At 36.9% G+C, this 16,585-nt stretch overlaps 1 protein-coding gene across 1 annotated transcript in view; it reads right to left on the bottom strand.

Moving 5' to 3' along the window:
* The window catches only part of LAMA2 (laminin subunit alpha 2), a 421,382-nt gene that overhangs the window by 181,876 nt on the left and 222,921 nt on the right, over positions 1–16,585 (bottom strand). The window contains exons 21-28 of the mRNA XM_040965651.1: positions 16,244–16,424; positions 13,291–13,427; positions 8,795–9,031; positions 7,557–7,700; positions 6,345–6,524; positions 6,052–6,240; positions 5,835–5,968; positions 1,120–1,237 (exon numbers count right to left, since the gene is read on the bottom strand). Of these exons, the coding sequence (XP_040821585.1) occupies positions 1,120–1,237; positions 5,835–5,968; positions 6,052–6,240; positions 6,345–6,524; positions 7,557–7,700; positions 8,795–9,031; positions 13,291–13,427; positions 16,244–16,424 (1,320 nt within the window). The remainder of the gene's footprint in view (positions 1–1,119; positions 1,238–5,834; positions 5,969–6,051; positions 6,241–6,344; positions 6,525–7,556; positions 7,701–8,794; positions 9,032–13,290; positions 13,428–16,243; positions 16,425–16,585) is intronic.

The following is a 16,585-nucleotide window of genomic DNA, read 5'->3' as shown; positions in this document are numbered from 1 at the left end:
TGCAACATTAATGTGACATCCCAAACTGTATTTACAAAATTATTTGCATACAAGAGTTGATGCATGTATATAGTTAAAGATTAACAATTATAACAATTGCTAATTGATGTTTAATATTCAGCCCTGCATTGCCGACTGCATGCCAGGCACTGTGATATATATTTAAGATATATAACTCATTCAGTTTTCATAAGATTCATAGGTTGCAGTAGGTACAGTGTTGAACTTTCATAAAATCTAACTTGTCCACCGGGGGAAAAACCAGCATGATGTATAAACAGGCATTTGGGCAATGGCGCTCTGGCAGGTTCTGGAGGTCCTGTCAAGCCTTTGTTTTAGGTAAGGGAGTCTTTGGTGGAGGGCAGATCTGATGGCAGCCACTCAAGGATGTGGACTTTTATAAGCTGAATCCTTAAGTGACTTAGTTTCTTGTGCAAGATGTCTGCATGCTTGAAGTCCGTGCCTGTTTCTTAAACTATTTTTTCTGAATATCACATTAGTCTTACTACTAAACAACATTTGCAGACAGTAAATTAATTTCCAGAAGATGAAGATCTAGTTTGTCAATTTTGCTGATATATATATATATGCATATACAGATTTAACTGAATGTGGGTTTGAAAATATATGACTGGAATGAAAATACAATGATTGTAACTTGAAGAGCAGGTGTATGCCCATCTGTAAAGGCTGTGTTGAAGGGTTCAGCCTACTAGTGAATATCTACTCAGGTATATATGACCGATTACTGTTAGATTATAAAAACACTTTCAAACTTGATATATTCTTATTTATGGCCACTGAAATTTAAAAGCCTTTATTTGCCCAGAAACACCACCAAGAAAATAGATCAGTTTTTGATAAATGACCCTGATGTAATTTTATTATTTCCTGATTGTTCCTTTTTTTCTCAGATTTTTCACGCTATCAGTTGTGACGAGAAACTTTCAATTGGCACTCACATCTTCTTGCTATCATGTCTCACACTATAAGTGAAAGACCAAATAAAACAGGTTAAGAGTCTTCATAAGAGTAAAACGGATGGAAGCAGTTGACTGTTCTGCAGGCATTTCCATCCGACTTTTCTTAATGGAACTGGGTGGAATGAGAAGAGCTTACCTCACAGGACAAGCCTGAATAGCCTGGGGGACAGTCACATTTTTCTATCAAGTGAGCTGGAGGAGTTGCTGCTGTGATCTGCCCTGGTTCAGCTACCTCCATTGAAATTTCTGAAATCCTGAAAAAGAGCAAGTGCACACTTAGATGATCCCATCAGCAATTAACATCAGCATTCAACAGAAGAGTCTGTCAGGGTTCCATCAACCTCCTACACATTCTATTTTCAGTTGTTTTAGTTGGTAAATATAAATAACATATATATCTGGCATATATTTACCAAAATAATAAACTGTTGTTAGTAATATACATACATTGTAAGTTGACCAAATCCAGCCAGTTAACGTATCATGCAGAAGTTACTTAAACTTCAAGTACTCATGTGCTATATCTTATCACTGCAGCTTTGCATTCTCTAAGGCTGAGATTGCACATTAGCAAAATAGCCACATAAATCACAAGAAGCTTAGTAAATTGGATATCTGACATCCTGTTGAGAAGTTATTACAAATGTTTTTCTGCCACTTTTTAAAATTTGAGCAGACTCAAGTAGATATGACCGATTACTTGGACATTTTTAATCATGCAAATAAAAAATTCAAGGACATCAGACTATCTCCTGTAGTCACTAGCAAAATCACTTTTCATTTACTGATGTCCTTGATTTATTTCTTTTGAACTTTTGGATATCTCTTCAAGAACTTTAGAAAACCATCAAGTGTATTCTGGTAATCTTGATCACTTCTACAGATAAAGACCTTTTCAAATGAATAGTTTAAATGTTATTAACTTGTGAGAGATTGAGATAGAAGGAGAGAATCTCCATCTGCTGGCCTACTCTTGACTCTTCAAATGACTGCAGTGGTAAGAACTGGACTGGGCTGGAATTTGGCATTAGCAATGCAACCCAGCCTTTCTAAGTGGCTGATGTGCTTCTAAGGATTTGAGATATAGAATATCCATCTAAGGGCCTATGCGAGTCAAGAGCCAAGGCTTGATACCCAACCCAGGCTTTATGATTTAGTGGGCATCTTAACTACTAAATCAAACTTAAATTTTATTAAGTTTATTAAATAAATCATTCAATTGACTTAGCTAAAATTCTTATTGGTACAAAAGTTCTTATGATTGGGAAAAAAAAAAAAAAGCACAGTGAAACCATTGATATCCTTTCCATCAACTCTAAGTTGTACATTAAACCATCTGTGTAGTCCGTAATGCAACTGATTTCACGGCTCACTGTTAATGTATAAATGTTCTGCAAATACATTTTTGAAGGAGACAATGGATAATTTTGCTTCCATAAAAGCACCTCCAACAGTTTAAGGAGTTTCAATCATAAAGTTTATAGCCAGCATAGGTAGATTTTGTTGACTGAAATATGCATGCCTGTTCTAGCTTCACTAGCATTGCAGTCTACACTCAGATCAGCCAGTCTTTATGAAATACAGTGTGTTAAAATTCAAGTTTCTGCCTGCCTTCTCAGAACACACAGAAGAAAGCAGCTATGAAGAATTATTCCTCTCCCCATAAGAAAAATTCCACCCTTCTGCTCCCCTGGCAGCCAGGAACCAGGTACCTCAGTGGGAGTCAGGAGGTAACCAGAAGATGCTGCTCTCTACTGGCATCTCTGTGGAACTTTATAGCCAGAGGTGCTACTAGTATAATCCTCCCTTCTCTCTTCTACACATGGCTGCACACAACAGATCAGCCTGTGTTTAAAAAATCAAATGAAGTCTGAATGACAGCACAACAGATATTTCTGGAATGCACCATCTTTCTCAGGGGATTTGTGAAAAGTGTTATTGGTTGCATCACAGCTTGGCTGTGCTGAAGTTTCCTAAATGAATACTGGAATGCAAAAGAGGCTCTCTTTGCAAAGGCAAAGAAAAATGAATATGCCAGCACTGGCATATGATATGGTCCGGGTCTCAAAGCACAGGTGTGGCTCTTACACTTTGCATATGAAATAAAAATTTCTAAATGATCTTAAAACTTTAAACAATAATAACAGAATTGCTTTACATTTGTAAAATGAAAAGGGTGAAATAGCATGAAGAATTGCCAAATAACACACATACAGCTTCCCTTACTATTTTTTTTTAATCTAAATTCCCTCTGTCTTTCCCAGCCTCTAGATGAATAATCAAATATAGAAGGGTATGTCTTAATCACACTGGGAGTATATAAATACTTTTAAAACCCCCTGCTGCTACTCCACTGCCCTGCAACATCAAACACTGCTATTATTCACTTTATTTTCTATCATCACCAGCCTGTAACTCTAACTTTTGTGGCATTCACAAAATGTGAAATGTTTGTTTATTCTGAAGGTTCAAAAAATTGCCACTTAAGCCAAAGGATCTCATTTAGTGAGACATGTGAATTAACGTCACAGAGGAAGAGACATATAGCGAAAATAAGATAAAGTGTTCCACTGTAGAAAGATGAAATCATGTGAAACTCTTTTAGGGCAGCATGGAACAATTTGCAAAATAATCAATTTGCATGCACACAGAATCACCTGCTATCCCCTATGACATGCAAACCGGCTTCGGTTTTTGTCACCTGATTTCTATTTAATATTCTAACATAATTAAAAATGCAGCTGAAGGCATTTTTTAGTGCATGAGCTGTTATTATTGTTTTTTTCTAAATCTCCAATTACAGTGAGAAGCATAACAAAGAACCCAAAAGAACAGATCTGAGATTGAATTTTTGGTCCTTGATTTATTCTTTCACCAAAAGACCCCACGTCAACCCGGAAAGCAAAGTGGATATTCTGCATGAGCCAAAAAGACGTTATAGACTACTTTGTGCTTACTATACCAATAAATACTTGAAATACAGTCTTTCCATGTTCAGTAGTTAGAATACTTCCATGCTTTTGGTGGGGATTATCACCATAACACTTTCATTCTTTCTGGTCTGATAATTTAGCCTATGAGGCTATTTATAAACATATGTTGATTTCATATTCCTATAACATATTGAGCAATCACATGAGACAAAGTGAAAATTTGTATATACTTAACTTGCTATGTGTTACAAAACTTACATCTTTATGATTCCTCATAAAGAATTTGACAATTTCTCTTCTACTCTGAAGGAACAGAGCACTTTTGATCTTGATGTAAAAGTCTCTTTGCTCCCCCATTAGTTATTTTCTCCTTGTTCTGTATTTTCATATTTTGCTTGCTACTGCTCCTTTTCCTGAGGCCTGTAAACATGTTTAAGTCTCTCTCGTAAAATAATCATCCTTTAAGACTATGCCATTTTTTCCTCTTTTTACTTATGTTCATCCAAAATAACAGATCATAATTACAATATTATGATTATTGTGTTCCATTGTTTTTTTAAGATTTACTTATTCACTTAATTAACAAAGTGATGGAAAGAGAGGACAAGAAAGATAATGAGAGAGAGGAGTCAAAGGAGAGATTTTTCTTCTGCCCACCACATCCACAGCTGAATCAGGAAGAAACCAGAAGCCCAGGCTGGATCTCCTTTGGCTGTCAGGGACCCAATTAGATGCCACGTAGCCCACTACCTTCCAAGTGGCATTAGGAGGCAGCACATTTACAGGTGAAGTAGTGAGAAGCAGAACCAGCACTTTGACATGAGATGTGGGCAATCCAAACAGTGACTTCACCTATTACACAATAGCAACTGTCCCTTAATTCATTCTTCAAAACGTTGATATTATTTCTTTTTTTTTTTTTTAAAGATTTATTTTTATTATTTTTTTTTCATTGGAAAGGCGGATATACAGAGAGGAGAGACAGAGAGGAAGATCTTCCGTCCGATGATTCAATCCCCAAGTGAGCGCAACGGGCCGATACTATGCCAATCCGAGGCCAGGAGCCTCTTCCGGGTCTCCCACGCGGGTGCAGGTTCCCAAAGCTTTGGGCCGTCCTCGACTGCTTTCCCAGGCCACAGGCAGGGAGCTGGAAGGGAAGCGGGGCTGCCGGGATTAGAACTGGCGCCCATATGGGATCCCGGGCATGCAAGGCGAGGACCTTTAACCACTTGCGCCACCGCACCGGGCCCGATATTATTTCTGGTCCAGGAGTTCACTGTAGTTAGTATTATGACTGGGACTGGTGTCATTTCAAGTGTCAGTTCTCACAGCCTTGCTTTAGCTGTCCTCTTTGGTTCATACACAAACACCGAGCACTTTTTCAAAGTAGGCCTAACAATTTGAATTCCGTGATCAATACATTTATTCTTGATCTTCTGTATTTTTTTTTCTTTCAATGTGATTCCTCATCATTACACATCATGATGCATAGGGAATGATAATACCAGGTGGCAGAGCAGGGCATAATAATAAGAGCAATAATAATTGGAGCAACTTGGCAAGTCTGATTCCTGACAGTTGAAGGCAGTCACTTGTATAAAACTGAATTGTATCTGACCTACCACACATGTTTTATATGTGTTCCTGAACTTCCAACTGGTATCTTAATCTCATCATGTCTAAAACTAAATCATTTTTCTATTTTCCATTTTAAACTTGCTGCTGCTTTTTTTTTTTTTTTCTTGTTTGGTGAAAGGCAACAACCTCTATCAGGTAACAGGGAGACATTCTAGTCTTGGTTTCTCTTATTGCCCTCCCAAATCTATCACTTCTAAACTGCTCTTACCAAGACGTATTATGATATTCCCAATAGACTATAGAGAACGTTTTCAGCTTGAGGCTTTTTATTATAACTTACCTGCTTTGTCGCATGATATTCCCATAAGTAGCCTTAATAAGAACATAATGAATATCATACAGGACATTCAAAAAGTCTTCCCGGGTCACAGTTCTACTGATTCGAGGATCATCACCATAATATTTCCATTCTTTCTGTTAACAGGAAAAACAAACATTCTCACAAAACTGAAGACAAACCAACTGGCATATTTAGACAGAGCAACTAGTGAATTTACCTCTGTCATTTCAATTTCATGCCTTGTCAACTGGCCAATAAGAGGAGCAGCCATATGCCTGACGATAATTCTAGCATGTGTAGGAGTCCCACCTCGAATGATTACTTGAGGTTTATATGTAGAGAAACCCGTCTCTTCCCGAGCCTCAAAATAGATTGTGTACTTGAGTTTTCCTCCATAGGCCATCAGCTGACAAAATAAAATGAAGAGTAATGGTTTAGATAACTTCTGCAAAGGCATGATTGCCAAAACACATTTCTCTTTGTTCTCTGAGACTTAAGTGTTCCTCATACCTTCTTGCCTTCAAATTGTTCTGGAAGTTTCCAATAGAAAGGTTCCAGATGGAGATCCTGTCTCACCAATTCCATGTTGGCAACAATTTCTGGATGCTGAAAAGCAATCCCTTTTGTGGTTGTGTGCTGCAGTGCCTCATCCACTAGAGGCAGAATTGTCTGCTCTTCAGTCAAAGTAACCTGCGGGGTTCAAAGCACAGCAGGAGGCTCAATTCCATTTTTTTGCAAATCCTTTGAAATCCCAGTTAAGAAGGACTACACATTCATCTGCAGCACTTGGCCCTGATTTTGCTGAGGTACTCTCACAAGTGAGGGGGCTTGCCACAGAGGAGGCAAGTATGATTTTGCTTAAATGTGTAGTAAAAACAGCAATGTTGTTAAAGAATAAACTCTTTCACGCCAATACCTTCAGAATTTAGAAGTAGGAAGAGTTGGGGCCAGCATGGTGGTGTGGAAGGCTTATCCTTCACCTGTAGCACCAGTATCTCGTATGGGCACCAGTTAGTGTCTCAGCTACTCCATTTCCAATCCAGTTCCCTACTCATGAGTTGGGAAGGCAACAGAGAATAACTGAACCCCTTGGGTACTCTACCCACATGGAAAATCTAGCAAGAAGCTCCTGGCTTTGGACCAGATCAACTCTAGCTATTGTGGACATTTGGGGAGTGAACCAATGGATGGAGAACATCTCTTGCTGTCTGTCCTTTTCTCTGTATAGAATATGCCTTCCAAACATATTAACCCTATAAAAATATTTTTTAAGTAGGAAGAGTTAAAGAAACAGAAAAAAGCTAAAGGAAAACAAAACTGTAAACACACACTTAGCCACTTTAAAAAGGGATAGTTTCCTAGGGCTAGTTATGCACACGTTTTCATGTTGAAATTCGTATATCTGGACATCCAGGCTAAGTGCCTTCACTCACAAAGCCTTCTCTTCTAAGCTAGAGCTTACCACTTCCCTGACAAATTTTTCCTTTGCACTTGGCATCTATTTCATAATCAACAATGAACTAATTTTACGGAAGAATTTTAAAAAAGACATTTGTTCCAACTGCTTAACAGCACATGGCCCCCTTATCATTTCTAAATGTGCACAGGGGGAAAGGTTACTTGAATGTGTCGCCATTTCCTACTACCCCTCAGTGGCTATCTAAAAGATGCCAGCAGGAACTAACATTATACCATTACATGGCTCAGCAGCTCCTTACTCACCCACGTCCGGATCAGTCCTTTTGCCTCAGAGCACTGAGTAGTTACACCAAAGCAGTAACAGCTGCTACAGCCAAGTGGATTCTTGGCATCAAGCCCGAATTTTCCAGGCCGGCACCTGTCACAGTGGACACCTTCCACATTCACCTGAAGAAAAAGAGCTATCCTTTAGAGTTCACACTGGCAGAGCTCTGGGGGATTCAACTCCAAACAAACAAATGGGTCACGTTTGCTTTCATTTTGAAAAGTCAAAATAAAAGAATATCGAGCGTGCCAGACTCACATCTCAAATGGCATATGTAGTTTACCTAATTGTTAGGATTTCATGGGTCCTTAAAAAGTTATGAATAAATGCATATGGTACTGATTATATTTTGTCTTTTAAATATAGGCAGTGTATTTCCTATCATTCTAACATAATAGGAAAAACTCATGAGAATTTTAGGATCAAAATAAAAGCATTATTTCCTAGGCAGTGCTTTTATGCTTATGTAAAGTTGTAGAAAACAGAAGGTTAAAATGTTCACTTATATAATTCTGAAAACATAATATATGTCTTCATACACTAAGTTGATAATATCACATTATAAACATGACATAATATATAGCCATAATTATAGTGTGTAATAACATAACATTGTATTATTTTGTTCTGACTGGGGTCTCTATAGCATAAGCCACCTTTATACTAATTTCTGAAAACTAGATAAACATTTGCTTCTGAGATTTCATTCTCCAGTCGCCTTTGGCCCTCTCTCCATAGTCTTTGTCTTGAGATGATACCTAGGTCAGATTAATTACATTTATCCTGGGATTTATTTTTCAGAAATGCATACAAGAAAAAAAATCCTACTTATCCTTTTTAATTGGCTGTTTTTCTACATCATTTAGCAATATTAATGAGAGCTAGAATTTGTATATTTTCCCTATTTGTAATGGCAGTATGTATAAGTGATGAAATTTTACCAAACTTCCACAGCAGTAAATATATTTTTCAGCAGAGAGTGATCACAGAAGAACTTCAAGAGAAATGGTCATCTAAAAACTTGATTGTTTATGTGATTTTCTCTGATGGTGCTTAAAAAAACTGCATTACTTGTCTCCCCAGTGCAAGATTAGTATTATTGTCCAAAAATAAGGAAAATAGCTTTATTTTACCATGGAAATTGTGTCACCTGCATCTACTAGATTAAAGCATGGCAGTTGGGTTGAACAGTTCTTGCCACCTCAGCAGCACCTACCTTGCAGGTGCACTGCCCTGTTGCATCAGTGCAGGAGCATGTCTTAGTGTCCGAATCACAGGTGGCAGCATTTGTCCCTGGCAGGAAGCAGTCACAGAGCCTGCAGTGAGGGTAGTTCCAGTGGCCTCGATTGCACTCAGTGCACTTTGCACCAGAGAACTTTGGATGACACTTGCATTGGCCAGTATTTACGTCACACTGGAAATTCAAGGATCCCACTGCGCTGCAATTACAAGCCTAAGGCGGAGAGACAAACAGAAACCATTAACACAAAATCATGACAAATATCTTAAAATGTTAATTCTAATGTTGCTATGCTGCCATGCAGCACATACATATTAATGGAGTATCTACTATTTGCTTTGTCTTAGTTTAGCTCAGGCACTTGGGAAACATCAATGATCATAAACCTCAAAGTTCCTTCTTGCATTTACAAAAAATACATATGAATGTCCAGAAATCATAATGCTGTGTGCAGAAGAAACATTTTATCTGACACTGTCGTGGTGATGAGAGATTATATACGGGATCTCCTAAAACTCTTTTTGTTTCAAAGATTAAACCTTGAAGTCATCTTGTCATAATTTCTTGTTGTAGCATTTGAATTTTGCAAAAAAGGATCATGCAATCTAGTAGAGGAAAACAACTGAATACATAAAAAGTGTTACAGAATCCACACTACAGCCAGGAAACAGTGGAAATGTTGATAACATCATAAGGAGACAATAGTACATATTTTTTGGCATTTAGTTTTACCAATAAACCTGATTTGAGAGGCATCAAGTCTTTTTCTTTGCCCTAGATCTTCACATGACTTTTTATCCATATAATAATTTTTATTTCTCAGAATCTTTAAAACTTCAAGTTTTTTCTTATATATTTACTGGAATATGGTGAGTTTTTTCATTTTAGGGAACAACACTTTTTTTTTAATACAGTGCTGTTTCTTCTGATTTGTCATATTTTTGAATATGTTTTAATTTATATGATTCCTTTTTTCCAATTCTAATTCTTAAGCTACATCATTCCATTCACATGACAAATCTCCAATATCCTAATGTCTTCTCTAATCTTTGTGATGTACAAGGTATGGGAGGGTCTTCAACAATTTTATGAAAAATGCATATTAAAGAAAACCTACACACAGATTACAGAGTTTTTAATGTTGAAACCCCTTTTAAACTGCTCTGTTCTAGGAACCTTTCTGGGGATCATTCTATTTCTCTACACTTACTCTCCACTGTACAGCTTCTATTTTGCAGAGTACAAATTGTCACATGTGAATACCATCAATGCTTATTGTAATTACATGATTATAATTTCAGCTTCCTTTGAATAATCATATTTCATTTTGCTCAACTTCAATCTGCCCACCCATTCGTCTCTGTACTGTATGCTTCTTTTAAGGGTCTTTGCTCTTGATTTTCAGAGCTCCTATCAACTTGTAATTTAGTGAGCATGCAAAGAGAATTTCTAAAACACAATTTAGTTTTCTGGAATTAAGCATTTTTAGAGGCCAGCTGTGCTAATTATCAATCTACAGTTCCAAATTCACTCTACTTTATGATACTGTGGTTAGATTGTACAGACACCCTTCTTTAGCTAGGGTTTAATCAACATGGGGCCCTCAAAGGACCCAGTGAAGTCATGAAGGTGGACATAAAGCGTATTCCATCCTGGGTTGTGGTTCCTTGGTATCATTATCACTGTTATTTTATTGTTTAGTACATGTGGTCAGTGGGCCAGAAAAATATCCCAGTATTTCCTTAGGGCACTCTGCCCTCTCAGTGCCTTTCTCAGTAACTTTGGCCCTGATCACAAAAGTCACTTCTAAGGAACTCCAGCAACAGGATGTAGCTTGTCCTGACCAGCACTGGCCCATCACTATGACATACTGGTTTTGGTTATTGCCATTTACCATCAGCATACTGGGTGCTGACATAAGAAGAAGCAGTCTGTTCTCCACTGGCTTTTAATTTCTCTCCTGCACATCTTCTCTCAGACTAGAGGTAGTAGCTGACATTTCTTTTTACTACATAAGGATACTTTCCATTCTTCATGAGTTTTAGTAACTAGCTTTCTGCTGTTAGTTTGTTCTTTACATCCATCTTTCCATACTTAAATAGCCACTATGGTTTCTGTCCCCCAAAGTGGGACTCGGTCTGAATTTGTCACCACGTATTATTGTTTGTTCTTCGTCTGTGACCTGACTCTTTGGTGTATTTTCTATTATCCTTCTCAAACCTATAGCCCAGAGGTAGACTTACACATGCAACTTGCTAGGAAATTTTCAGATACAATTCTGGCTGGACTCACTTTTTTATCTCATACTTTTATTGTTAAGATTAGTTCTTATTTCCACCACTACCAGGACATGTCTGCCTGGTGGTTTACTTAAACAATTAGTCTTTTTGGAATGTGATAAACAATCATAGTTTCTCATATTGCTTTTCCTGGCCAAATGTGTGATTAAAAAAACCTTTCCAGGTTATGATATAAAAGTAATCATCAGGCCTTATTTTTGCTGCCAACATAGTCAAATATTTCTCTATGTTTTCATTGTTATAAGCTATAATAGATAATGTTGTCTTCGCCAAGTAGCTTAAGTGTACGGTAACTCACTTAAAATAAGTCAAATTAAGCAGTAAATAATTATATGTATGGAAAGCATAACAATGCAATAAACTTAAAAATCTTGGGAAGCATTTTTATTTGAAAATAACACACGGAATACCTGTTATCAAGTTTATTATATAAACCCAAACTTCTTCCAGAAGAATCAACAGTATACATTGGGATATTCACAAATCTGAAAGTTTATTCAGGAAACTATAGAGCAAGATAAATAAGATACTTAACTGTATGTTTAAGTAGCACTACAACCAATATCAACCTCAAATAATATTTGAGTGTAATGACTAGTTAGCAACAGAAAATTTATTCAGCATTTCCTTGTGAGTTAAAGATTTTAGCCTTTATTCTACTTTAATAATTCTATTTTAATAACAACTCAGATGTTGTTTGTGCTCACACCTTAGCATGGAAAGGTTACCTATGCCACAAGGAAAGGGAAGCTATAAACCCAAATCACCATTCAGTTCAATTATAGTCACTTAAGTTCTAAAAATAGTAAAATGCATGTTCATCAATAAGTTACTTGTAAAGAATCTATGAATTTTCTGTAACTCTTTATAATGATGAAGTGCTTAGTAACTCTGAGGTTTAGATTATTAATCACAGTTCAAAATAACAAAAAAGTCATTCAACCAATATAATCTTTATCGAATAGCCACTGAAATTGATAGAACAAGGCATACAATTGTTTTTATATAAATCTGGAATGAATCCTACCCAGATTAATATGCTAAACATCAAGTAAAGATTTTAGTTTTAGAGCTTTGTTAGAATTTGACAAAATCTTATTTTTATAGATAGAATGAAAATCCAATTCATTTCTTTATGCCTTATTTTTGAGTGTAAGTGATATAGAAGGTGTATATATTACATGTTGAGACTACAAAATATCAAGCATAAAATCTTTCAATTTTGATTGTACCAAAGTACCCTGAATTTGACAAAGTTTTGCTTAGTTTCCAAAAACATAGCTCTGTGGAACTTCCAATTTAACAACATGACATGAGAAAAATAAAGTGAGCTGTCTGTAATGAGGCAGAGAAAATGACTGCTGAAGTGCAATCATTGGCCAAATTATTTTAAACGAACTGATTTAATTTCTTTTTCATATATCAGAAAATAATTGCTCCAGAAAATAAACTCATCACCTTTTCTTCCTGTTCTTGCTTCTCCCCAAATGACCTTCATCATTATCCACTCTGTCATAAAGCCCAAATCAGGAGTCATCAGTGTCTTTTCTATGCCCTGGATCATTAGATAAACAACACCCAGCAGCTTAAAGGGCTGTCCCTCACTCCTCATGGAGACACTGACCAGCTCCAGGGTTTAAACAGTTCTTACCAGGATTTCAACAGTCATTCTAACTGGCACTTTAACCTATGGCGCTGATTCTTTAAAACGGAGTCTGGCTACGCCATGTTCTATCGTCCATCCAGGAAGAAATACTGAAGATTTTTTTTTTTTTAGTGTTGGAAATGCAACTCTTCAGAATTCTTCCGACTGCTTACCAAAAACTGAAATCTAGTCATCATTCCTATTGATTTTGCAACATCCCTAGAATTATTTCCCCATTTCCTTGCCTTGTAATTCTCAGGAAGTTTCAGCTATATGCTGTTATAGAATTTTTTGTTTTCTTCACTTTTTTGGTAGGGATCATGGGAGGCTGCATTCCTACACTTTTTCTGATCAACCTTCCTATGAGTAAAATGTAGCACACTGATCAATGTGGGTCATCACACTGTAGTGACAGGTCCACTCTGTTCTGTGACATAATTAGAATTTTGAAATTGTCTATTCTAGTGTCTACCAAAACAAACATGTTTTAGAAATAGAAAGCTCAGTGCAAAGTATGATTCACTCACCTTACAACCAGTGATAATGCTGTGGCCCCACGTGTTGGGTGCGCACTCAGAGCATTCTTCTCCAATGGTATTGGGAGGACAAATGCATTGGCCAGTCCTGGGGTCACAGTTATTACCCAGATGGGAACAGTCACATGCTTCATACATACAAGAGGGAATCAAATAAAAACGAAAACATTAGAAACTTGATATAAAGAGTGGAGCTTTATATTGTTTTGATTTGTGATGTTTTCTTTTCCTTACACTATTTAAGGATATTTCCAAATATGCAAAATTCAAGTTTGAGGATATATTCAAATTTGCTCAAAGAATGTGTGTAAATTACAAGCAATTGTTGACCTAGCTACTGAGAACATCTTTTATTTTACTTTTTCCATGAAAAAAATTGACATTTTAAAATCTTATTTCCGTGACATACAGCTGTAAGAGTATCATGCCACTTCCCACTATATCCTCCCCCTTTATGATTTTAACTTTTTCTTTTAATATTCACAGAGACATATGATAATATGTTTTATTCATATACTTGGTAAACCCTCCATTTTATTTTTATAGGCTAGGAGAAACAAAGAGAACAAGATTACATATACTTTCAAAAAATGCACAAAGCCAGCAGCTCCATGTAGGTCTGGAGTTGGGAGCAAGGAACTGAACCCAGATCTCCCATATTGGTGATAGAAGCCCAATTATTTGCATCATCATCACTGCTACTCAGGGTCAGCAAGAGCAAGAAGCTAGAATTAGCAGCCTGCAGTGTCTTCATTGCCAGGCTCAAGTCCCACCACTAAAAGCATTTTGTAGAGGACAGTTTCACATCAGATTAAGAAAAGAAAAACATAATTCTTAAATTCAAGTGAAAGGCAAAAGTTCTGAGAAAAAGTGATTTTAGAAGAATATCCTTAGCATATTTGCTTAAGTTTTCTTTTTATGGGCTCACAATTACCGCTGTGCATTCACAGCATTCCATACCAGTTGTGAAAATTGTCTAGCAGAATGCTGGATTCAGGGTAAACACAAAAGATATTAGTCATTTTTTGTATTATTACAGATATTTTCAAGCCAAAGGATGTATTTTACATGTGCACTAGGAAGAAAAGTAGTTAGCATTATGATTAAATTTATGTGCCAAAATATATCTTGCCACAGTCTGAATCATTACTTGCAAACAGAAATCCTCTAACTCGTTCTTCAATGGAAACAGAACAAGGAGCAGGAAGACCCAGACCATTAGCTAGTTTTCTGCAAAGCGCAATGTTTACCACAGTTAAAGATATTAATAAAAATAATAATGATAAACACAGGACATTTATGCATCAGCTGTTATCTTCAATATTTGGAAGTCATTAACACAGATAATTCTTTCAGAAACCCTATAGCATACACACTGTGGTTATCCTAATTTAACACAGCAATTTTGCAAAAGGGAAAATGAGGGCAAATTACTCATTCAAATTGACAAAATCAGTTATTGATGAAGCGGTGGGACAAATCCAGGCTATTTGGTATAATTCACACTTAATGCTTCTCTGCCCTTTTTTGCACATGCTGGCAATTTTGTTGCTTTGGGTTAGAATGCTACTGGATCTGCATTTCTGTAATGTGATCACCATTTTATAATTGCAAATTCAGAATGACTTCTAATAATTTAACCTCTGATTTAAAAAAACCCTTATCTCTCAATTGCTGTTTGACATCTCAAACTTATTCGTTCTTGAAATAATTTACAACATTATCCCCACTGCTTCTCATTAACAATTACTATCATAGTCAATGATAATATTTAAAATGTTATCAAAATTCTGAGGATAAAGGAATAACATTAAGGTTAAAACAACGACTTCAGAAAGCTAAGGTAAGTTCCAATCATGATTGTTTGGTTAAGGGTTAAGTCTAAATTAGTGACATATAAATCAAAAAAGTAATGTTCAGTCAGTGTTTATTTTCAGGTTTGCTAATTATTTTCTCCATTCATGACTTGGAATGCTTTAGCTGGGCATATGAGAATGTTAGTTTAAGGAACCTCTGTCTACATTTTCCGATGCACTAACTATCTGGAGCCACCTGTTTTTGTGTCAGACCATTACCATTTTCAAGGCAGCAGAAAAAAGATAAAAACACTCTTTGGTATCAGAAAGATCTTTGCACAAATTTTGCAACAGGAAAAGGAGAAGTTGAAAGTCATTAGCCTGGGAATAGAGTTTAAACAAAGATAATATTGACAGCAGAAAAAACTGAACATACAATTTCCAAGGAGCAACAGCCAAGGAGCAAATAGCCAGTAGATCTAACAGTTAGGCAGGAAAATAGCAGAGTTTTTAATCTGTAGATGGATTTTTACCAGGTTCTTGTCAACATGGTTATACACGGGGCAGTGTTGCTGCAATATAGTTTATTTTCTACTTAAAAACAGATATGCATTACTCCTAGATAATTTGTACTACATATTAGGGTCTTCAGAAGCCCCATGGAATGGTCAGGTGGTTGTTCAAGCAGGGATACCTACCTCCTTCATCACAGTGGTTGGTTTTGAGTCTCAGCTGTGCTTCTTGCTAATGGGTACACCGGGAAGCAGCAGGGGCCCAAATAGGTCATTCCTTGCCCTCCAGCTGGTGGACTGGGATAGAATACCCTGCTCCTGGCTTTGGCCTGACAGTACTAACTAGTGTGGACATTTGGGAAGCAAACTGGTGTATATAAAAGATCTGCTTTGTTTCTTTCTGCTTTTGCATAAATTTGAAAAGCTCTTATGGGAAATGTGTGTTATGGAAAATGGTACACAGATTTCAATATTTCTTCCAGCAAAATAAAAAAAATGATTCTATTTTCCTATGATCTATTTGAAGTACCTATGTACTCTTTCCTGTGCCTTTCCAGAAGCAAAATGCACTCCCACAGAAGGGAGGGCACCACAAGCAGGGCATGAATATTCAGGACTCGGTCCCTTTGTACAGACCTGTGCAGCCTCCTTCTTGGAAGTTGAAATATCCGTGGGCACAGCGGTCACACTTCTTCCCTGTGACTCCAGGCTGGCACCAACATTGCCCGCTCTCGTCACAGTCAAATGATTTAGAGCCGAAAGAATTACAGTTGCAGGGAACACATCCCCTTGCTGATTGCAGGCCGAATGTTTCACGCTGGCATCGAAGAGAAAAAAAGAAAAATAAATTTAAATCAATTAACTCACAATGAAATAAGAGGCTTCTCACTAAGATCAGTTAGGAAAAAGGAACTGAGCAGCCATCGGGACTCTGCAACTAACATTGCAACAACCATGCTATCATTAAATCGAGCAGAC

This window comes from Ochotona curzoniae, unplaced genomic scaffold, assembly GCF_017591425.1.
Source record: "Ochotona curzoniae isolate NIBS_2020 unplaced genomic scaffold, NIBS_Ocur_1.0 scaffold_3890, whole genome shotgun sequence".
In the NCBI taxonomy this organism is placed as follows: domain Eukaryota; kingdom Metazoa; phylum Chordata; class Mammalia; order Lagomorpha; family Ochotonidae; genus Ochotona; species Ochotona curzoniae.
The sequence above is the reverse complement of the archived record's forward strand: the minus strand, read 5'-3'. Positions and strand labels throughout refer to the sequence as shown.